General features: G+C 55.4%; 2 protein-coding genes and 2 long non-coding RNA genes across 14 annotated transcripts in view; 2 read left to right on the forward strand and 2 right to left on the reverse strand.

The window, feature by feature from the left end:
* Positions 1 to 2,797: 2,797 nt before the first annotated feature.
* Opn4 (opsin 4) lies at positions 2,798 to 10,751 on the forward strand. The gene is given in 9 exon segments (XM_028878303.2): positions 2,798 to 3,847; positions 4,706 to 4,851; positions 6,185 to 6,318; positions 6,604 to 6,807; positions 7,325 to 7,496; positions 7,788 to 7,943; positions 8,794 to 8,901; positions 9,591 to 9,771; positions 10,512 to 10,751. Coding segments are annotated over 9 exon segments (1,482 nt in total). The 5' UTR covers positions 2,798 to 3,706.
* LOC119088549 lies at positions 7,028 to 16,081 on the reverse strand. Of its 2 annotated transcripts, XR_005092217.1 has the most exons (5): positions 15,997 to 16,073; positions 14,055 to 14,203; positions 11,096 to 11,173; positions 10,485 to 10,589; positions 7,028 to 9,092 (listed from the first exon to the last, which is right to left on the reverse strand). It is a non-coding gene; the product is annotated as an uncharacterized LOC119088549 (long non-coding RNA). The 2 variants fall into 2 exon arrangements; XR_005092218.1 differs by lacking the exon at positions 14,055 to 14,203 and having other exon boundaries at positions 15,997 to 16,081.
* Positions 14,022 to 21,807, forward strand: part of Ldb3 (LIM domain binding 3) — a 66,422-nt gene continuing 58,636 nt past the window's right edge. For 6 of the 10 annotated variants that reach the window (XM_028878321.2, XM_028878324.2, XM_028878322.2 and 3 more), the window contains exons 1-2: positions 15,804 to 15,905; positions 16,024 to 16,142. In XM_028878321.2, the coding sequence (XP_028734154.1) occupies positions 16,050 to 16,142 (93 nt within the window). In that variant the 5' untranslated portion in view covers positions 15,804 to 15,905; positions 16,024 to 16,049. Of the gene's footprint in view, positions 14,109 to 15,803; positions 15,906 to 16,023; positions 16,143 to 21,807 lie in introns of those variants that run through there. The other 4 variants (XM_028878326.2, XM_028878327.2, XM_037208702.1 and 1 more) reach the window with 2 other exon arrangements.
* Positions 16,149 to 19,645, reverse strand: LOC119088550. The gene is made up of 3 exons (XR_005092219.1): positions 18,702 to 19,645; positions 18,346 to 18,533; positions 16,149 to 18,241 (listed from the first exon to the last, which is right to left on the reverse strand). It is a non-coding gene; the product is annotated as an uncharacterized LOC119088550 (long non-coding RNA).

A 21,807-nucleotide genomic window follows, 5' to 3' on the forward strand; every position in this document is an offset into this window, starting at 1 on the left:
AGTTTTCAAGTTAAAAGTTTGAATGAGGGGCTTTACTTTCGCTTCCTTGACTTTGTGATTCCTAATTCCTCTGTCTCACTTTCTCTTACCTGTACTTCCCTATAGAACGCTTGGCTGAGGGAAGAACAGGCTTCTGCTTTCTGGGATATGACGACATCACCCCCTCCCAAATTAGACCCTGAGCTCACCAGGGCAGCTGTTGTGTCTGATGGCAATCTGCACTATTGGAGCTTAATGAATGAATGCCACTCTTGGAATGACATTGGAGTGCCCCAGACTGCACTCACCAGGACAGCACAGATAGACTAAATACTTCCATCATTGGTGGCAGGGCTGAATACCTGGGGCCAGCACTCTGGGCCGGGAATGTGGGCACCATTAGGAAGTGGTGCAGGTGTTCTGTGGGGACAGGAAATGGTCTCACGGGGTATGTAGACTGTCACATTCTCCACGCCTCCTGGGAGTTCCCAGTTTCCTTTACCGGCTTCCTTTGGCTAACGCAGGGTTCTAAAGAAGGGACTCGGAGGAAATGCTGAAGAGTATCATGTAAGGGCGTGGGGTATCATCCAGAGGAGGAGAAATCTAGAGGAAACAAATTAGTTTGGATGTTTCAGGGCATTAACGGGGTCCCGGTCATGCCTCTGGCTCCTTGGGTAGACTAGGCTGGGAATAGCATCCTTAGGCCCAGGTCAGGGAAGGAGGAAGAGATGCACAGGTACCACACACAGCAAAAGGCCGCCGGAGAGGTTTTTGTTTCTAGCCCCTCCCCTGGGCCATGAGGAGAAGGAGGCTCCCATTCTCAAGGGGTTTGCCAGATTCCAGGTAAAGGAAGCCCAGGTGAGCTGTTGGCCAGGGGCCTGTTATGACATTGAATATTCCCTTGGAAACAGCTCTTTGGAATTTCCCAGGAGCCTTTGGGTAACCATATAGGCCATGGGTGGGGAAGCCAATCCCCAGAGGAGGCCCGGAAGGCTTGAAACTGGAATTGCAATACCACTGCCTGGAATGGATTTGAGATGTCTGTGCTGTGGATGCTGTGGCCATAAATGATGGTGGCCAGGGGCCAGGAGCCTCCTACCCTACTGACTTCGCAATCAGATTTTTCTGGTGAGGACTTTCAGGACTTTCTACAAGCATTCTGGGACTTGGACACCCTTAAGCAAAGTCAGCATGGGGCCCTGTGTTACCAGATTGATTATGTTCCCCGAGTGCAGTCTCGCCCCTTCCCTCTGCCCACTGCTGGCCTAACATTAAAATGAACAACACACTCCCGTCTCTGTGGCAGCCTCTCACCCAGCTCTCAACCCTCTGAGGCTTCCCACTTCCCATGCCCCTGGCTGCACCTCTGGGGAGGAGAGGCCTAAAGAGCTTTTCTCACCTCCAGCCAGGCATGCTGTGGAGGCGAGAAGAGCAGACTTCAGGCAGTGCTGTAAGCCCCTGGTCTCCCTTAGTCCAGTGGCTAGGAGTGGGGTGAGGGTGGGATACAAGTGGGATCAGCCACAGATGCTGAAACCGGGGTGAGCAGAAGGGTGGCGCGGGATGAACAGAGACACCACAGAGTCTAGTCAAAGCCAAAAGTTGGCGCCACTGCCCCTCCCCTGGCTCAAACCACCACTTGGAAGGGACCCCTGAGCTGGGGCGAGTGAGGGAATCTAAGAACAAGCTTGCTGCAAGTGAATTGAAGCCCAGTGACCCCCACTGGTTCCAGTTCCAGGTGGATAGTAAGGGTGGGGAGATGAGCCTCCAGATGAGGGGTGGAGGCTAGCCGGCGCCAGTTTGCACCATCCCCCTGCAGCTCAGGGTCACAGGCACCACGTCTTCCCAGCCCTTTAGCAGACTTCCAGGGGAGTGCTGGCACCTACTGAAGCAGGAGGCCGAAGAAGACAGCAGTGGGTTCTCTGCACCCCAACCCCACTCTACAGCACCGTTCCAGCGGCACCCCACACGGGAGCACCTTCCTTCTATGACACCCCCCGGGATTCCTTCCCTCCTGTAGCCCTTCCAGCCCCAGGCAAAGCAGTGCATCCTACCACCGCAAATTACCTGAGTCCCACAGGCTTCAAGTGGCTGGCCCACAGGCCACGCCTTGAAAAGCAGGGGCCAAGGGGACTTTGCGGTTCCTGGTACAGTGCACTATACAGAGGGTCCCAGAAGGAAGCAAAACAAGGCTGCCTGTGGCCCCAGGAGAGAGGGGCCCGATCCAATGGCATCTCTGATGGCCGCTGAAGAGGATGCACAGGTGATTGTGACCATCCCAGGTCCTTGGGAGGGCTTCCTTGATGACGCTGACAATCTGTTTGAGCTGGAATCCAGAGTGGGGGACAGGCAAAGTTTGGGGAGCTGCATGTGAGCAGAGGCTGGTGGCCAGAACTGTATGCTTTCTCAAGGAGGCAGGTTCAATGGCTGCTCTTCCCCCCAGCATAAGACACTGCCTGTGACCCCCACTTTCCACGTGATCAAGCCTCCCTAACCCTTTGCCAGGTTCGGAAGCTAACTTTCAGGAAAGTCCCAAGGTACCGGAAGCTGGTGTTCACAGACACTTCCTTTCTCCTCTGGCAGCCATGATCTGACAGTCTAGTACCTGAGCTTGGCTGCTCAGTGCTCCAAGGTTAGACTGTTGTGGAGCGTCACCGGAAAGGAACAGTAGGAACCAGTGGGTGACTGAGCCCCGACTTGGCTCCATGGTGTAACAGAAGCTTGGCCCATGTACTCAGACATAAGAAGGGGACAGCATATACCTGGTGAGCCTTGGTGGTTTAGTCTCCCCAGTAAAAACCAATTTTTTAAAGGTATTTTTTATTGTGTGTAAGTATGTGTATCTGCATGTGGGTGTCTGCATGAGAGAGGCCAGAAGAGGGAGTCAGAGGCTGGGGTTAGAAACAGGTGCTGGGTTCCAAACTTGGATCCTCTTAAGGACTAACACATGCTCTTAACCCCTGAGCTGTCTCTCCAGCCCCGAATCTACTTTTTTTTTTTTTTCAGACAAGGTATTGATATGTTGCCCAGGTTGGTCTCGAACTGATGAATTAAAGTGATCCTTTTCACTGAGATGGCAGGTACATAGCCCTGCACCTACATAAATACCACTTCTTGTCCCTGAATACCATGTGACACTGGAGAATCTTCCTTCAGGCAGGGCGGTGTGAAGATGCCATGGACTCATGGACCTTACATAGGTTTTCTTCCCCAGTGACCACCATGACTCCCAGAACAACAGGGCCGTTCTTGATGAGTTCTAGGAAGAAAGGGAGTACAAAGGACAAAGCCTCCTGCCCAGTATCCAGGAGCTGAGCATGCCAGTGTCCCTTAAGCATCCACATGCATATATACACACATATTCATGTCACTCCCATCATGTGGGACCCACTTAGGAGACAGCCAGAAGCAGGGAGCCACTGAGCATGTGTAGTCCCCTCCCTACCCAGTACGGCTACTTAAAAGTGTGGAGGAATCCTGCCTGTGTGACACTCATTCCTTTGCGCTTCATCAGACATTGAGCAGTCAGCCCCTGAAGGGCAGCTCCAGGCTGGATCTATGCTGGGCAGGAGAGCGGCAGCGAGCGGACCAGGCAGCGAGCGGGCCAGGCAGCGAGTGGGCCAGACTGCAGTGTTAAGGATTGAGTAGCACTGGAAGTCCGGGGAGAAGTCCCAGAGCGTTCCCTGCCCTTAACTTCTCTGAGCCCAAGCAGGTACCGCTTTGCCTTACAATGGACTCCCCTTCAGGGCCCAGAGCCCCACCAGGCTTAACTCAGGGCCCCAACTTGATGGCCAGCCCTGCCCTACACAGCCATTGGAACAGCACTCAGAACGTCTCTGCAAGAGCCCAGCTTCTACCTGTAAGCCCCACGGTAAGTTTGGGGAGCATGTGTGTACACAGAGACCCAGTCCCCAACCCTGTCTCCTACCCCCACTTTGACAGGGAGATAGAAAGGGTCTGAGCTTAGGTGAAAGACCATGGGCATCACTGAAATTCTCTGGGCTTTCCTTACAAACTGGCTGAAAAAAGAGGGGATAGGTAATGTCTTGATCTGCAGAGGCCACTAGAGGACCAGAAAGGCAGGCCCTGCCCTGCCCTTGGTGACATCTAGTCTTTCCAGACATTGGCTAGATGTCCTGTGGAGGTGTTATAGAGAAAAAGGCATGCCCTGGACTTCTGGATTTGTGCAGGCCAGAGTGGGATGTTGGGCAGGACAAAGAGCAGACCACTCCCTTTTCCTGGGAGACATCCTTCTCATCTTTGTATCCTAACCTCCCAGGGCAATGACCTCTCTGCAGTGACCCCGAGGAACCTTTCTTTCTAATGGAAAGTTTCCTCCCTCCTCTGTCAGTCTTCGATGTCCGTCCTCAGTTACGTTACAGGGGTTGCATGCTCTCCCTTGAGGCTTGCTGTGGGGTATCCATAGATTGGGAGGGCAGTGCCCAGGAGCCGTTTCTACTCAATGTCACTCAAGCTGTCCCTGTTCTGCAGGCACACGCCTGTCCTGCCAGCCTCCAGCAGGTGACTGAGCCGCTCACCTTCCTAAGAGCCCGGCACCTGCACATATATGGGTCTGGGGTTAAAATTCGGAAGACCTGTACTTTTCTCTCCTGTGGCTTGGCCGTAGCTTTTCACCTGTACCTCCGTTTCCCCGCTTGCCTCATTGGGAACTTACTTTTCCTTTCCAGGGACATCTGTAGGTGATGCCCTCCTCTTTCTCCCTCCACAGGTGTCTGGACCTGAGGCTGCTGCCTGGGTCCCCTTCCCCACGGTCAATGTCCCAGACCATGCTCACTATATCCTGGGTACGGTGATCCTGCTGGTGGGGCTTACAGGGATGCTGGGCAACCTGACAGTCATCTACACCTTCTGCAGGTGCCTGGTTGGTGGGGTTGGGTCAAGGACACTGTGCATATCCACCCATGCAGAGAGGGCAGAGTACAAGGGCAAAGTGTCACCCAGTTCTATCCAGGGCACCGTAGAATGGGCAGAGAAGCAAGGACCACACCTTCTATAGTATCAGGTCTAGGCACCAACTTTCAAGCTGATGAAAAGGGAAAAAATGGCCCAGGGAGCCTTGACTAGCACAGGCATGCCCACTGGGCTTCAGGCGTACCCTCCGAGGCAGGCAGGTACTCCGGGACCTTCAGGTCTCTGTTCATTCTACCCTGCTCTCAGCTCACCTCTGGCATCCTCTGCTCCCAGAGGAATCCTTCCTCTACCTTGAAGAGCATCCCTGGACACCAGGACCCTCTAGCTCCCAGCAGCCGGTCCCAGCAGCCACCCTGGCTCCCCTCCCCACCTGCCCTGCCGGCTGGCACAGGCAGGTTGGGAAGTGAGCACAGACTTCAGGCTCCGTCACAGGCCAGTGGAAGGACCGAGGCCGTCATTTGTTCTCCTTGAGCCCATGTCTCTGCTCTGCCACGGGGACTGTGGCTTTCCCATCACTGTACTTCCTCCTGTTTGTGCGCTGATTGGTGACCAAATCCTTTTGTGAGTGAAGGCCTTAGTACCCTCCTCGGGAAACGGGCACCATGATGCCTCCCGTAGGAGCGAATATTCAGATGGATAGTGCTAGAAGAGGGTTGTGAAGATACCTGTCCCACAGTCAGAGTTATAGGTCTTGGGTCCTTTGCCACCTCAAGAGTGAACAGTAAAGAGACGGACTGAGCAGCAGAAGGAGGGAGAGGAGAAAGAAAAAGGAGTCAGGGAAGAAGAGGAGGAGGAGGCCCGAGAAGATAGCAAGAAGGTGTCAGAGCAAGTGGGAGGGGTAGCCAGAGGGACGCCGTTGGGACACTGGGCCAGAGAGGATTGTCCAAGGGGTCAGAGTGAGCCGCACAGAGGGAATAAAATCCAGAGGGGGAGATAAAGAAAGGGGTGTGACCCAGAGCCAGCCTCCTGGCTGCACAGCTGTTTCTGGAGACAGTCTTCCTCCCTTCACTCTGAGGGACTGACCATGGGAGATCCCTTAGCCCATAGCACTGGTGATACCTGCTGGACTGAGAGACATGCCTATGGCCCAGGAGCCCCAGCCTGTGTCTGTTCATGTGTGTGGGGTTTGTGCATGCGCGACATGTTTGTGCGTCCATGTACGTTTAGCATATTAGCATGAATGTATACGTGTATGCATGAATAGCTGAGGGTGAGGGAAGGCTCCCACAGCTCCGGAGGTCCTAGGAAGCATGCCCTGACTTCTCTGACCTCACAGGAACAGAGGCCTGCGGACACCGGCCAACATGTTCATCATCAACCTCGCAGTCAGCGACTTCCTCATGTCATTCACTCAGGCCCCCGTCTTCTTTGCCAGCAGCCTCTACAGGAAGTGGCTCTTTGGGGAGACAGGTAGACACCTGGGGTTCCTCTTTGCTATAGGGAGGAAGGGGTCTTAACAGAGGGATGCCACAGTGGTGGAAGGTAGCCCAGATGAGGTGGCTTGCTCTTGCTGGGCACAGTGGGCAGCACCCTGAACCCCGTGACTGAGTGAGGAGGAAAGATGGGGTTCTGGATCCGAGAGCCCTGCCAGCCCGGCCAGATGTGGCAAGCAACGGGGTGGAGATGGCTTGGTCCTGTATTCCATCCTTTGGGAATTTCTTCCCCGGGGACTTAGGGAAGTGGGTTTACCCACAGGTTGCGAGTTCTATGCCTTCTGTGGGGCTGTCTTCGGCATCACGTCCATGATCACCCTGACCGCCATAGCCCTGGACCGCTATCTGGTGATCACACGTCCACTGGCCACCATCGGGATGGGATCCAAAAGACGGACAGCACTTGTCTTGCTGGGTGTCTGGCTCTATGCTCTGGCGTGGAGTCTGCCACCCTTCTTTGGCTGGAGTAAGTGGGCCGGGGCTATTGGCGGAGGGGTAGATAGGCTGAGAGAGGCGGTTTAAGGGAAGGTTGGCTGGCCGGCTGGCAGAGGGCCTCAGGGATCACCTAAGTCTCAAGTCAGATGGACGTTCAGGGGTACAGCCAGCACTGGGGGGAAGCTCGGGTGCTTTGCCAGGGACTAGAGGATCAGTCAGGGAGCCTGTCACCAAATATGGGGGTTACTGGGTGGGAGCAAGTGAGGCATGTTTAATGCTGAGTTTGTAGCGAGTCAGACCAGCCAGGGGCTGGGCCTGTGAGGCCTCAGCAGGCAGGACAAGCAGCAAGGTTCCCACTAGAGCCAACTCGGGAGTCTCCCTTCACGTCTCTCAACCGTCTCTGGCTTCCTCGGTTCTGGGCAGGGCAGGCTTGCGGCTGAGGCCAGGTTGTGCCCAGGAACCCCAAGCTCGGCGTTTGAGGCCCCTACTGAGCAAGGTGCCTTAAGCAATGACAAGGTGAGGGCTGAGCCCCTGTCCCCGGCTCGCAGGTGCCTACGTGCCCGAGGGGCTGCTGACGTCCTGCTCCTGGGACTACATGACCTTCACGCCCCGGGTGCGCGCCTATACCATGCTGCTCTTCTGCTTCGTCTTCTTCCTCCCCCTGCTCATCATCATCTGCTGCTACGTCTTCATCTTCAGGGCCATCCGAGAGACAGGCCGGTGAGTGTGCTGTGAAGAGGTGACCCAAAGAAGGTGGGGCCCGCCCATCAGAACGTACTCGGATGCAGATAGGTTGAGATCGGTGAACTCGTGTGCTTACGGGGAGAGGTTCCCAGGAAAGTTCCCAGGGACAAGGTCCTCTGAGGAGGGCTGGTAGACTGCACTCCTGGCAGAACCCCTGGAGGGCAGCTGAAGCTCAGAGCTGTCAGGGTGGGAAAGGATGACGCCTCCTATGTGTGCCCAGTGGCTGTGACCCTGGTACTTGCGACAACCCAGATGCAACCTTCCTAGGGCCTGTGAGGACCGCAGTGAGTCCCCTCAACGGCGGCGGCAGTGGCATCGGCTGCAGAGTGAGTGGAAGATGGCCAAGGTCGCACTGATTGTCATCCTCCTCTTCGTGCTCTCCTGGGCTCCCTACTCCACTGTGGCCCTGGTGGCCTTTGCTGGGTGAGCAGGGGCCACAGCACTGGGATAGGGGATTAAGGCACAGATCCAGGCACCCTCTCCCTCCAGCCTGGCCCAAACCAGGCATCCTGGCACCCTCCCCATGTGACAGGCCTCACCCCACAAGGCTTACCCGGTTCCTGGAAGCTTCAGAGATTTACTGGGGAGCCCTGACTACACACAGGCAATCTGGGGACCTTCCATCTCCTTGGGAACGTACAGATATATCGGGGTTCAGGTTCCCTCTCAGCCTGAGCCATAGGCACACAGCCAGGGCTGCTGCTGCTTAAGAATGGATCCCTAAGAGGTTCTCTCTAGTACCTTCTGTGGCTTGAGTCTGGTAACCATGGCACCTTCAGCAGCATGCACATGGACTAGATTTCCAAAGCACTTCTGTGAGAATGAGATTTTGGTACTTTGAACTATTCGGGTGCCAATCTCCTTGAGTAGTAATAATGCAGTCTCCTCCAGGGGCCTACCAGAAGTTTCTCTAGGACTTCCAAGGTGACAGTGTACAAGATGGGGTGAGGGTTTGGTGGCATGGCATGTGGGATCGGAAGACCAGGGACAACTGAGTGACACAGAGAGGTACTGCCAGCCGCACAGGTTCTGAGGGACAGTGGGACCTAGCCACTTCCTCTGCAGGTGTGACATGCCTTCCTCCCAGAACCCCACCCTCAACCATCCTCACTCCGCTTCCTACCCACCTTCAACCAGAATCCTCACTGCTCCTGCCAGTCTCTCGCTAAGGGGCTGGGTTGGCTGTGTCGGTTTAGTTTGGGCCTTGGCAGAGTCGGGCATAGAGACAACTGGGGGTCTGAGGAGGGGGGACCCCACACCTTCTCTATCCTAGGTACTCGCACGTCCTGACGCCCTACATGAGCTCGGTGCCAGCTGTCATCGCCAAGGCTTCTGCCATCCACAACCCCATCATTTACGCCATCACCCACCCCAAGTACAGGTGCGGCCTCCTCCAGGCCTCCAAGCCCACCTCGGGCATGGAGGGCCTAAGCCTGCAGAAGAAGGCAGAGGTTATCTGTCTCCCTCTGATTTCTTGTATGTGTATTAGTTGGGGGGTCACGAGCGTCTTGGTGCAGCCAGCAACACTGGGAAGGGTCTGCAGTTGGCACGCCCCCTCTTCTTTCCCGTATCCTACAAGGGAGGAAGCCAGTCCTAACTACAGAGCTATGTCATAAGGCAGCCAGGGTGGGTAATTAGCAGTACTTCCTGCGCAAAGGCAAGCCCCCAGACTGGCAGCATCCTGAGGTACTGTGGTCAGGTTCAAGCTTTACTGAGAAGAATGAGAGCCAGGCACTGCTGTGGACCCTCAGAGTGGTTTTCAGCTAATCTCCTGGTGCAGACCTCACTCAGTCCAGCCTATAGTACTTAAGTGTGTCCATGGCACCCATTCCCAGAGATGTGGCCCAGGGCAACCACATTAGGACTTGGTTGGACCCACTACCCCAAGGCTCTCCCTTTGTGTTTACCACACCCTGGATCTGTTGTTAATCCCATCAGTCTCTTACCTAGCTGTCTGTCTGTCCCCATTACCAGCATCTGTCTGTTCACCAACTCTAGCCCTGGATCAGTCTGTCCTTCCCTCTTCCCGGTCACGTCCCTTCACTCTAACCAGATCTGTGACTCCTGCAGGGCAGCCATTGCCCAGCACCTGCCCTGTCTCGGGGTCCTTCTTGGAGTGTCGGGCCAGCACAGGCACCCCTCCCTCAGCTACCGCTCTACCCATCGCTCGACACTGAGTAGCCAGTCCTCCGACCTCAGCTGGATCTCTGGACGGAAGCGTCAAGAGTCCCTGGGTTCTGAGAGTGAGGTGGTAAGGATGCCGGGCCCTCATTGGCTGGTACCTCACCTTTCCTTTCCCGGCCAGCCCTCAGGGACCTGGACCTGGTTGTCAAGGCCACATATTAGACTGGGGGACACTTCACCTCTTCTAACCCCCAGTGTGTCACCCTCCGTGACAACCAAGAATACCCAGACAGAGAGGGGTGGGTGGTATGAAGCCACCCAGTAGTAGTCCAGTCTAAACAGGGGCTTTCTAAGTCACCCCTTTCTCCATGGCAAGAGCTGAGCCAGAGTCCTTGTTCCTTAGCACTCAGCCACCACCTTACAGGAGGTGTGAAGAGCTACAAGCTGCAGGAAAGGGTGGGGGGCACTAGCCTGGGATCAGACCTGGCTTCAAGCCTTGGCCCACCACATGCTCACTGTGTGATCTGAGAGCCAGCACGGCTGGACTGCCCAGCTCTCTCCCACCGCTCTATCCTCGAGGCCTTCCATTAAGCTGTAGGGCTTCCTGGGGGTCTCTATACCACTAGCAGAAAATGAGGAGTCTGCCTTCTTTGCTAACCGAGGCCACCTATCTAAATACCCACGTGCTGAAGCAGGCAAACACTGCCAACACGGGTAGTATTTTCCTGGGCTCTGGTGACCACAACTTTGCAAATGATGTCATGGGTCCCCATCACTGAATACCAGTGTGGAGGCTGGGGCGCAGGTGGGGTGGGGTGTGCTGTAAGTTGTTCCTCTCACCTCAAAGTTGCTCTCCCACCTTCCCAGGGATGGACAGACACAGAAGGAACAGCTGCGTGGGGAGCCGCCCCACAAGCAAGTGGACCATCGTCCTGCAGTCAAGACCTGGAAGATAGGGAAGTCAAGGCTCCTTCCAGCCCCCAGGTACAGGAATCCAAGACTCCCAGGGTGCCTGGACCTAGTACCTGCCAATCTGTGAAAGGGTAGGGAGCCAGGCCAAGCAGCCTGAAAGGCAGCCTTGCCGTGTGAACAGACCTCTCAGAATAACCCCTTCCCATACACCCCAGCTTTGCTTTGTCCGCCTGGAGGGCTCTGTGACTCCCAGACTTCCCTAGCAGGGCCCGAGCATGGTCTATGACTGGAGGAGTATGTGCATGTGACTGTGTAACTATGTGTGCATGGAGTGCTGTTGGCATGTGGTGCCATGACAGATGCAGAGTTGTAATTGCATGTGCTCATGAAGATGTGTGGTCTGTGTCAGAGAAGAGCTTGTGCATGTGGGACCCATGTTCCTGGCATATGCTGTCCGTCACTGCGATGCCTCTGTGTCGTCTGGGTGATGGAGTGTAGATGGCACACACCCTTCTGTGTGATTTTGATGCTGGACATACCTGGGCTGGACGCTGCAAGCTGTATCAGTACTCGCCGCCAATGCCCTGAGCTCAAGAGGTTCCCCAGAATACTCGCAGCTATAAAAAGAAGGCCAGCTGTCAGCCCCAGTGCCTATGGAATGTCGATGGTGTTCGAGAAGGCCGTAGTTTGGAACACTGGAAATGCCATGAACACAGGCGCCCTGGCGCCCAGGCAGCCTCCCCTCAGCTGGCAGTTCCCCTGCCCTCCTCTCTCCCACACGCAGTCCCTGTCAGCCGCTGAGTATGATTCTGGGGCTTCCTTAGCCACTCTGGGATCGAGGGCGTGGCCTGTCTTCCGCCCTATGCTGCTTCCCATGCCTGGCGCTGCTCCTGCAGTTGTTGGGGAGCTCCTGTCCCCCCATGTTGTATCCCAGGCGCTACGCACAGCCACCCCTGTGGTGATCAGGGAATGGTTGAAGACGTAATATCTATCCTGGATGGAGGCAGGACCACGGGGCGGGAGGGGGGGGGCTTTTAGCATGGAGGGTCAGCCATCAGCAGTTGACAAACACAAGTGGCAAGCACTGCCATCAAGTCACAAGCACACAAAGAAGCCGGGTGGTGGTGGTGGCGGCGGCGGTGGCGGCGGCGGCGGCGGCGGCGGCGGCGGCAGCGGCGGCGCACGCCTTTGATCCCAGCACTCGGGAGGCAGAGGCAGGTGGAGCTCTGTGAGTTTGAAGCCAGCCTGGGCTACAGAGTGAGATCCAGGACAGGCACCAAAATGACACAGAGAAACCCTGTTATGAAAAAATAAAATCAAAAACCACAGGCACACAGAGGCAACTCCCTGGGCTTCCCTGGGGGAAGGAGTTGAGCTGTCTGTGTGAACATCCTCAGTGATCACAGTTGGGATCAGTCAAAGGAACTTGGTGTCCTGGAACAGTGTGTGTGTGTGTGTGTGTGTGTGTGTGTGTGTGTGTGTGTGTGTGTGTGTGTGTGTGGAGAGAGAGAGAGAGAGAGAGAGAGAGAGAGAGAGAGAGAGAGAGAGGCTGACTTTGAGAGCATGCAATGAGACCCTGGGGATAACATTGGGGATGTAGAAAGGAAGGGGGCAGGTGGTAAAAGTGATGATCTGGGTAGGGTCTCCAGACCCTAGGGAGCAAAGAGACAGAGAGGGGCTTAATCACCCAGCAGTATAGCCAGGCCCTTCTGATGTGACCCCAGGGAGGCTGCGGTGGGTACAGTAAGCCTGTGAGGTGTACTTTCATAGGAGGCCAGTGCTACAGGGCAGGAAAAGGGTGAGTGAGTTAGGGCAGCAGAGATAAAGGGCTGCCGGGCCTCACACACATACAGGATTACAGAAGAAAGATGAACTGGGGTGGGAGCATGGGAGTCTGAGCCTCAGGAGTCCAAGGGCCTGAGGATATCCCAGAGGTTATCCTGAAAACAGCCTAAGGCTTTTATGGCTCCTTGTTTGAGGTGTGATCCTTGAGAAGGTCCACCCCAACCTTGACCACAGCCTGACCCCCCCTTTTTTTATATTTTTAAAGATTTATTTATTTATTATGTATACAGAAGAGGGCACCAGATCTCATTACAGATGGTTGTGAGCCACCATGTGGTTGCTGGGAATTGAACTCAGGACCTCAGGAAAAGCAGTCGGTGCTCTTAACCTCTGAGCCATCTCTCCAGCCCCCCACCCCTTATTTTTGAGACAGGGTTTCTCTGTGTAGCTTTGGTGCCTGTTCTGGATCTCTGTAGACCAGGCTGGCCTGGAACTCACAGGGATCTGCCTGCCTCTGCCTCCGGAGTGCCGGAACTAAAGGCGTGTGCCACCACCGCCCAGCTCAGCCTGGGCCCCTCTACGTAGTTATCGTCACCTGTCAGTGTTCTCAAATGTGAAGAGGCATCAGAAGGCTGCCCCTGTGAGACAATCCCAGAGATGAACAGACGTGTACTGTTTATTTTCAGACCAAGGGACAGCTCCCCAGCCTGGACCTCGGGATGTAGGATGCCCACCAGCCCTCCCTTTCTTCTGCTACTTGTCCAGCCCATCGCCTCCCTATCACATACACAGACCCGGGATTATCTCACAAGCCTGGAACCTGTGCTACACTGGATGCACAGCTCCGGCCCTTCCCACACTGTGAAACTCCTGTCTTGAAGCGGGTCCTCACTACTTAGCTCGGCAGCCACACCCGGGCTCTGCCCGAAGCAGGGACCCAGGCTCTCTCTCCTGCTTCGCTTCCAGCAGCCGCTGCCTCTCCTCAGACACTGTATGTTGCGATTGTCCAGGCGACGATGACAATAGCAATGGCACTGGGGAGACTCATCAGTTATTTACGAGCCAAGCATCTTGGCTAGCCTTTGTGACCAGGCTGCACAGCTCATTGGTTCAGAAAGCTCAGCCCGGTGTCCCCTGTGGCCAGTGGTCACAAGTTGGACACGGACTTTGCTTTGCACACTAGAAATACTCCTTCACCTCTAGCTATCCCCTAGCATTCACACTGTGGCCCACACTCACATGTACACGGGCACTGGCAGGCACTTAGGTACCTAGCTGTATGCACACCAAGCACATGTATGCACACCCTGCCCTTACTCAATGTTTCGTGTCTAAGTTCCTTCCAGATGTGGATCTGACAGGGCACAGAAATACAATAAACAAGGTCTTTTGTGATAAACATGTCTACTGGTGCTTCTGTTGGAGAAGAGACCTGGGCCTTGTCTCCATGTCTCCAGCAACTTCTTTCTCCCTTTCCTAGCGACTCTCACTCCTGAAAATCCATTTCAAACTGTAGGAGAGCAAAACAGAGGAGGGACAAAGGCTGTCCCCCCCACCCCGCCCTGCCCCACCCCGCTCCTCCCCAGGGAGATGTGGAGCTTCGCCCAGCCCATGGGTACCAGCTGCTCTCCAACTGGCTTCGGGTCTCCCAGGGGAGGCAGAGGGAGGCTGGCCTGTCCCTTTAAGAACATCTTCCCACCACCCCTCCCTTACCCAGAAGCAAGTCACCAGGCAGTGCCAGACTCCAGAGAAAGCCTTCAGCTCCAGGTCAGCCTTGCTGGGGCTCCAGGGCCAGGGTCAGCCCTTTCTTTCTGGTTATGCTGTGTGGCTGGATCTTCCCCAGCTGGGACGGACAGAGGGGCCTGGGGGACAAGGCCAGAGCTAGGGATAGATGGGATGGAGTAGAGGAAGGGATGGGATGGAATGGTGTAGAGGATGGGATGGGATGGGATAGGATGGGATGGTGTAGGCGAAGGGATGGGATGGGATGGGATGAGATGGGATGGGATGGGATGGGGCGGGATGGGATGGGGCGGGGTGCTGACCTCCTAGCCCATGCAGGTGGAGTTGCATGGTACAAAGAGGAGGTAGAAAAACAAAGAGAAAGAGGGCAAGTCCCTCCCTGGTTTCCGCCACTTGCTATTTTTGTGACCTCGAGGGAATTATTAAGTGACCCTGCGACATCAGCACTCTTATGCACCCTATGTACGCCGGGCTCAGGGTGTAAGGCTGGAGTTGTGGCAGCTAGGAAATTACTGACATCCAGACCCGCATTGAGTCCCCCAGGTTAGTGTCTTTGAGAAGGCCAGCAAGAAGCCAACCCATCATCCATCTTCCCAGAACCTCGGTTTCCCGAGCTGGGAGCCAGAGTGAACCTCGATCTGTCTCCAGACTACATGAGATCTGAAGTCTTTCTTGGGGGGGAAGGTGGGCTTCTAGGGGTGTCTTAATGAGAGTGCCGTGCTGGCTGAAGGCCCAAAGGGCCAAGGCCCCCACCCAGAGCACACTGTCTCTGGGGTACAGGCTGAGCATGCCACACATGCTTCCCTCCCCTGTCCCTTCTGGCTCTATGTCCTAGCAGCTGAACAAATGGCACTTCTCCCTGCCCCCTGTCATCCTGCGCAAAGGGCATGGAGCCTGGCACGCAGCGCTGGCAGCTGTGGCTTTCCATGCTACTGTCAACTTTTCCAGGGTACAAATGAGATCGGGAGAGCCAGGAATAACTGCCTGGGCCCCAGAGGGTCTGGAGGGGTGGGGCAACCCCAGACCTGGCTTTAGGCCTTTTCCCCAGGGGTCAAGCAGCACCCCCTTCCCCCAGGCCAGGGTTTTGGAAGATATCTGCAGCCACTAGGAGTCATTATCTGACATGAGTCTCATTAAAATGAGTCCAGGCTCCAGTGGGACCCGAGTCCATTCCCTGTGTGACCTTGGAGAATGTTTAACTTCTCTGAACCTCAGCTCTTACAATCCAAGGTGGCAGCCCCTTAGGACCCCAAGGAAGCCGGTGTGAAGGGCCCTTTTCTGAACTTGGCCAAGTTCAAAGTACTACCATTACATGGTCATTTTTATGTCTGGTTCCATAAAAGTGACCCGGAGGCCAATCAGCACTCTTCTGAACTGAAGATTTTTCAGACCTGTGGAGGCCAAGCTAAGTCCAAGGCCCCGCCCGCAGGGCCCCACGATGGACAGGGGGCAAATTGTGGTCCTTCCCAGGAACAACAGAATAGCAAAACTCCTACCCAGAAGAGGATCCAGAGTGGACCCACTGATTAGATAAGGGTGTGTGGGCTCTGCAGAGGGCACAAAGGGGGCCGTCCTCCCTGCCTACCCCTTGGGGATGGGTGTTCTGGGTGCCTGACACCCCTCCCCAGGGACTATATTAACCGTGTGAGTCATGGTGGACTGGCTGGGAGGCCACAGGCAGGCGGGCCCAGTGTAGGGTTACAGTCCATTTATGGGCGCACCAAGGGCCGATATCAGTGTCGATGGCATTCGCTCTCAGCTATTCTTAGGAGCCTCCCAGGAGCTCTGCACAGCCTGGCCAGGCAACAAGGGACAGAGCAGGCAAGGCCAGGGGTCGGGGTTCTGGGGCCGGGAACAGAGCTAGGAACAGAGATAGGGGCTGGAAAGACAGGGCGCTTGAGTGTCCTCTTACCTGACTCTTCATACTATTTGTCTGCAGAGAAGGCCGCCGCTGTCAGCACCAGTATGTCCTACAGTGTGACTCTGACAGGGCCCGGGCCCTGGGGCTTCCGTCTGCAGGGAGGCAAGGACTTCAATATGCCCCTCACTATCTCCCGGGTAAGTGCACATTGCCCACAGCCTTATTCCCAAAGGGGCAGGGCATTCTTGGAGGAGGGCATGCTCATGTCCATCTGCCTGTCAGTCAGTCAGTCTGTCTTCCCCAGGGCTCTTGGAAAGCAGAGCTTGCCCTATTCCTGGTCTGGAGTCTAGGACTGGACTGGTCTGATCTTGGCCACAGCTGAATTTGCTCCCCCACCCCAGGTTGTTCCTCGGACTTTGCCCACCTAAGCAAGACGTCATGGGCAAATAGTTGGCATTTTGAGCAGAGGAGAAAATGCTGAGTTTGCAGGGTGGGTAGGCGTGTGGGCAGAGAGCGTGGGGCCTCCCTAAGCCCTTCACTAGCAGGGCAGGCTTGGGGTACTCCCAAGCTTGGAGTCCCTCCCTAAAAGCAGGTAGTTGCATAGGAAAGAGCATTCCCAGCATAAGGAAGGCAGGTACCAGGCAGGTGAGTGGACAGACTGTCACCCCGCTGCCTTGCTGTCATGACATAAGTCCAGGCTAGACTAGTTGCTGGTCCCTAGTGTCCCCAGACCACCACACCAACCCCTCCTGTCCCTGCCGTAGTGGGCCTGGCAGGAACCTCACACCACCTGCCTCTTCCTCATTTGAGGCCAGGGATGCCTGTCTCACACCTTCGCCCTGCTAGGCTGGGGCAATGGCCCCTGGGTCTTGTAGTATATGGTGAGAAACAGCTCTGCCCATTGGAAATGGCACTGAACCTAAGGTGTTATGAGGGTAGTTCCCATTGGTGGGAGAAACTGAGGCCCAGAGATAACAAGTAAACATGCTTGAAAGGAAGAGAGGAGGGTCTTTATCGCTATAGTCCCAGCACCTGGGCCATGCCTGTTGCTATCGGCTCAGTACTTGTTAGATAAGGCACCCTACAAGTAAGTGCTGCTAGATCTGGGACAGAAGGCCCCATGGCTTAGGGTACTGAGAAGCACACAGAGAACAAGTATAACCTGCTTGGTGGCTGAGCCCCTGGCAGGACTGATCTGGGCTGGCTTAAGGGGCAAGGTTAGACTCCAGGATGTCACTGTGGAGTTGGAGGGTGGAATCAGGTATATTGGATGGCTCTTTCTTCCACAGAGTGCCAGAGACTTGCCTCAGACCTGGGGCTAGCACTCAGGGTTAGTTGGGAAGCCTGGAGGCGCTTGATGGAGGGGTAGGGCCCAGTACTTCCACTGAAGCGATCTTGTTCCTTAGACTACCTTTAAGCTGGGCACTTAGAGTGGCCTTTGGGGAAGGACGTTGTCCTCACCTCTCAGCTGTATATCTGAAGTCTCTGCCCTCCAGACCTACTGCCCTGAAAACCACAGGGCCCCTATTAAGAGGACACCCTAAACCATGTACATTCTGCTTGACGATGTGGTGACATGTGGGCATGTGAGTCCAGTGGCTACCCCAGCCCAGGCTCTGCACAATCCCCACCCCCATGGCTACGAGTTTCCTCCCTGTATAAGATGGGTTCTCTTGAATCATCCTCCTGTACCCTCCGGCCTCCAGTGCCTAGGATTGAGCCCACCGTCCCCAAGGCTCATTGCTGGTGTGCCCTGCTCCGTCTGATGGGAACAAATTCATCTCCAGGATCAGTGACACCCAGAAAAGCCAATGACCTCACTCAGGACCTATGCACCACCTGGCCCCGGATGGCCAGGGCTTAAATGACAGCACAGAGGCTTTAAGCTAGACAGCAGGAAGAACATCCTCATTCAAAGAGGGGGTAGTTGGGGTGTGCTGGAAGCTAAAGCTAGGGAGACATTTCAAAATAGAAGCCAGGGCATTGGGAGATGGGCTCTTTTCTGATACATACCTCAAATCACCTGGAGCAGGGTGGCCCGAGCAATGGTCTTGTCAGGTCTTGCAGTCTCCTGGAAAATGCAACTAGTGGGCCACAGATACAGTGGGCTTTGGCACCCCTGGCTTGGGCATGTCAGGCCCAGTGCCGATGGAAAGACAGACTCCGTGAACACTAGGCCTGTGGCATTTGCTGCCGAGGCTTACAAGTACCTTCTGGACCAGAAACAGTCTACTCACAGAGACACAGTGTCATGACGCCATCCATCTTCAGCAGTCCCCTGCTTCAGGCACAGTCACTGCAATTGTGAGGGGTGGTCAGGCAGGAAGTCTGGGGTTACCAACTTGGAGCCCAGCAAACTAAGGCTTGCACGGCATAGAGATGCCCCTGGGTAGCACTCACATGTCCTGGCACAGCTTAACTCCCAAGCCTGGTCCTTTGCCTGTCAGTCTCTAGGCCCTGGTGGAAGCTGGCCTCTCTCAAAAGCAGGTATGTGTTCCGCCCAGGAAGAGCAGCTGCCGCCTGCATGCTGGGTGATAGCTTGGCTATCGCCTTGCGCACACCCTCCACACAGGCACTATGGCGTCAACCTGAGCAGAAGACCCCCCCAAGACCCTCATTCAGTGAGCTTAAGCCTGGGACTCTGCAGAGGTGGGGTTCAGGAGGGACGCTCTAGGGTGGAGCGCAAATGCCTTTATTTATCCTGGACAGGTGCAGAGGCCTGCAACCTGAGCTGGCCTCTCCCCCACCCCCCCTACCTTAGCCAGTTCTCCACGAAGCAGAGTTGAGGAAGCAGATCAACAGGTCCAGCCCTCACCGGGCCCCTGCCTCTGGCCAGATGCTGGAGCTGGGTGTGGGGCCTTGCCCCCTCATGGCTGGGGCACCCTCCGCCTTAGGAAAGAAGCAAGTGTCTTTGTTCCATTCTAGCACAGGCTGAATTGTCTCACCTGTGAAATGGGAGAGTTCGGTCCACACTTGGGAGAGTGCAAGTGTGGAAAGGAGGCTGGCTGTGAGGCTAGTGTGCAAACGGGCTGTGGGCTGGGTCAGGCCCGCCTCCTTATTAGAAGGCCTTTGCTCTCAGGACCTCCATCCTACCTGGCAGGCTTGCCTGGGCCACAGTCCAGAGGGCTTCCGCCTCCCTCGGGCTTCAGTTTCAGCATTATTGAACTCTCCTAGCTGAGATGGGGACGCTGGGAGCAGAGAACCCTTGGGAAGAGAAGGGAGGACAGTGTGAAACTATTCTGGGGGGTGGCTGTGCTGGCAATTCCTGGAATTTCCAGGCCCCTGGAGCGAAGCATCTTGAGCTGTTCTCGGCAGCGCCTAGCAGTGCTGACAGGCCGTGCTGTTTATAGCTCTGTTGAAGGTCAGGCAACCATCTATCTAGCTGGAAGATAAGGAACAGTCCTAGCTGGAGACTGCATTCTTAGAGGTGCATCTCTCCAGGTCCTCCTGTGACTCAGACTCACCTCTGACCCCTTGAAGGCCCTGAAGGAAGCAGACCAGAGGCCCACTAGGTCCTAGCAGGGGGTCCTTGTAGGTCCCCGAATCAGAACACAAGCCAAGGGCAACTCTACAGGCAGACAGGAATCGGGGCAGATGCTGTGGGGAGACGGGAGACTGTGGGGACAGCAGATATGAGGAGAACAGAGGCACCAGGGACAGGAGGAAATCCCCCGATTGTGAAGGCCCTCAGGTCCTTACCTCCAGGCTTCCCAGTCCCAAACATGGCTTCTCCACTCTGCTGGAGCCAGGGTCCTGCTTTCGTGGGAACCACCCTTGGAAGCATGAAGCCCTTTTTTCCAGGGCCAAGTACACACAAGAATACCGGGCAATTTGTTAGAGAAACAGAGAGGAACAGTGTCAGAACCTGGAGAAACAGAGGAAGACCTGCAAACACACACACACACACACACACACACACACACAGAGAGAGAGAGAGAGAGAGAGAGAGAGAGAGAGAGAGAGAGAGAGAGAGCATTAGTATGTGTGGACAATTAGTTGCCAAGGCCAGGTGTTGGAGTGTGAGAGATGGGATATGGAGGAGTGGGGGGGACCTGTGGTCACTTCTTGAGGGAACTCTGAGAGCACAGAAGGGAGAGAGGTGAAGCGGGAGCTATTTGGACAAGCCAAGCAGGGCATAGGAGAGCCTGGCTTACTTATCCGGCAGAGATGGAATAGAGGTTGAGACCACTGGGAGACAGAAGTTCTCAGACAAAAGCCGAGGACTGGGTCAAGGCCCCAGGAGAAGCCCGATGGGGAGAGAGCCAGGCTGGCACGTGGTAATTTAATCCCACAGGGTTTAAATGCACTTAGGACTTTAGGGGAAATCCCTGCCAGGCTTCAAAGAAGGGCCTGGGAAGGTTTCGCTCCTTCTAGGCCTGTTACCTGCCCTTAGCCAGCTCCACCCCACCTGACAAGTCACACGGAGAAGGAAGGCAGGGCCTATGTGCTTCTGAATATGGGGAGGGATGCTAAACATGCCTGTAGAGTCCAGGTGCCCCAGAGAGGCTGCGGCTGTCCTCCCTGCTTCAGGGAGCCAGCGGGTCAGGAGGTCGTGGCGTGGGAGCTTTGAACCGCTGCATGGCACCTCGTTTCCCTGAGACCCTGGACAGAATCCCTGCTAGTCCACCACACCCTTCTAGGAATAGTAGGCTTGCTCGGGACTGGCCGCTGGGGGCTGACCCCTTGCCTTCCACCTTCTGTCTGCTCTGTCTTGTTTCTCATGGAACCCTGGGGTACAGCCATGCCGATCACATACCTGCTGCACCCCAGTGCAGTCCTTGACTTCTCTGGAGCTTCTAGGGAGAAGGAGGTTGGAGTCAGAACTTAAGCTCCCTTGGATTAGAGATTCCATCAAAACCGTCTCAGCTTTGCAGCATCCTTATGTCATAGCCTGTTTAACAATGTAGTCCTCACACCAGGCCCGAGAGGAAGGCCTTGCCCTGTGCTCTGGGCACTCACCGGAATGTGTGAAGTCAACCAAAGCAGGCTTAAGTTGACCCATTCCATTGTCCACATGCTTTCCTTTGTCACCTTCCTCCTAGGCATGACAGTGGCCATGACATCAGCTACCCTTGGGCTGCCTCCGGAGAGTGGGTTGTGCCTTGAAAATCAGATGTGTCCTCTTGGCCACCATGGCATTTATTCCTCTGTTGTCCTTGCCCGGCTGACACGTATGGGGTCTACAAGAGGGGCGCTCTGGGCACAAGGTGGGCAGGGTTTAGGAAGACGCCTGGGACTTCAAAGGCTGGTGACAACAGTCTTGTTGTGTCACCCACAGGGTGGAGGACAGTGCTTCTGGGACCAGCGATGTGGGGTTTCTTAGGGTCACGGCGCAGCAAGCAGGGCCCGAGTGGCTAGTCTTGGCCCAGTTTGTCCTTGGTGTCCCACCCTGAGGCCCCTCTAGGCTCTGCTTCGTGTTCAGATCAACACTGAAAAGTGACTGTCAGCTTGAAACATTTGAAACATTAGGTAGGAATGAAACACCCAGAGAGAATTTTAAATGCTCAAAAGATATAGAAAGACTTTTTAAAAAACAAGTGTCTCCAAGAACGTGTGAGCTTTGAGTCTTTTCTGAGACAAAGTCAACAGAGAAAGGAAGGTGTAAAGTTAGAGAAGGAACGCATGAACTTTTTTCATGAGCCCTGGGCTCTAGGCAAGGGTCCAACAGTGCCAGTCCCCTCCCCCAGCCAGCCAAGGCTGCTCCTGTGATGGAGGAAGGGATCTGATGGTCCTTGGCTGTCTTTAGCATCCCTGCCTCCATCTGGCCTCCTTCTCTAAGGACACTTGAGCAGAAAAGAAGGACATCTCCCCATATGTGAATATCTCACCCCTGCTTGAGGGACACTGAGCCCTGCTTAGGGC

Source organism: Peromyscus leucopus, chromosome 9 (genome assembly GCF_004664715.2).
Source record: "Peromyscus leucopus breed LL Stock chromosome 9, UCI_PerLeu_2.1, whole genome shotgun sequence".
Lineage (NCBI taxonomy): Eukaryota > Metazoa > Chordata > Mammalia > Rodentia > Cricetidae > Peromyscus > Peromyscus leucopus.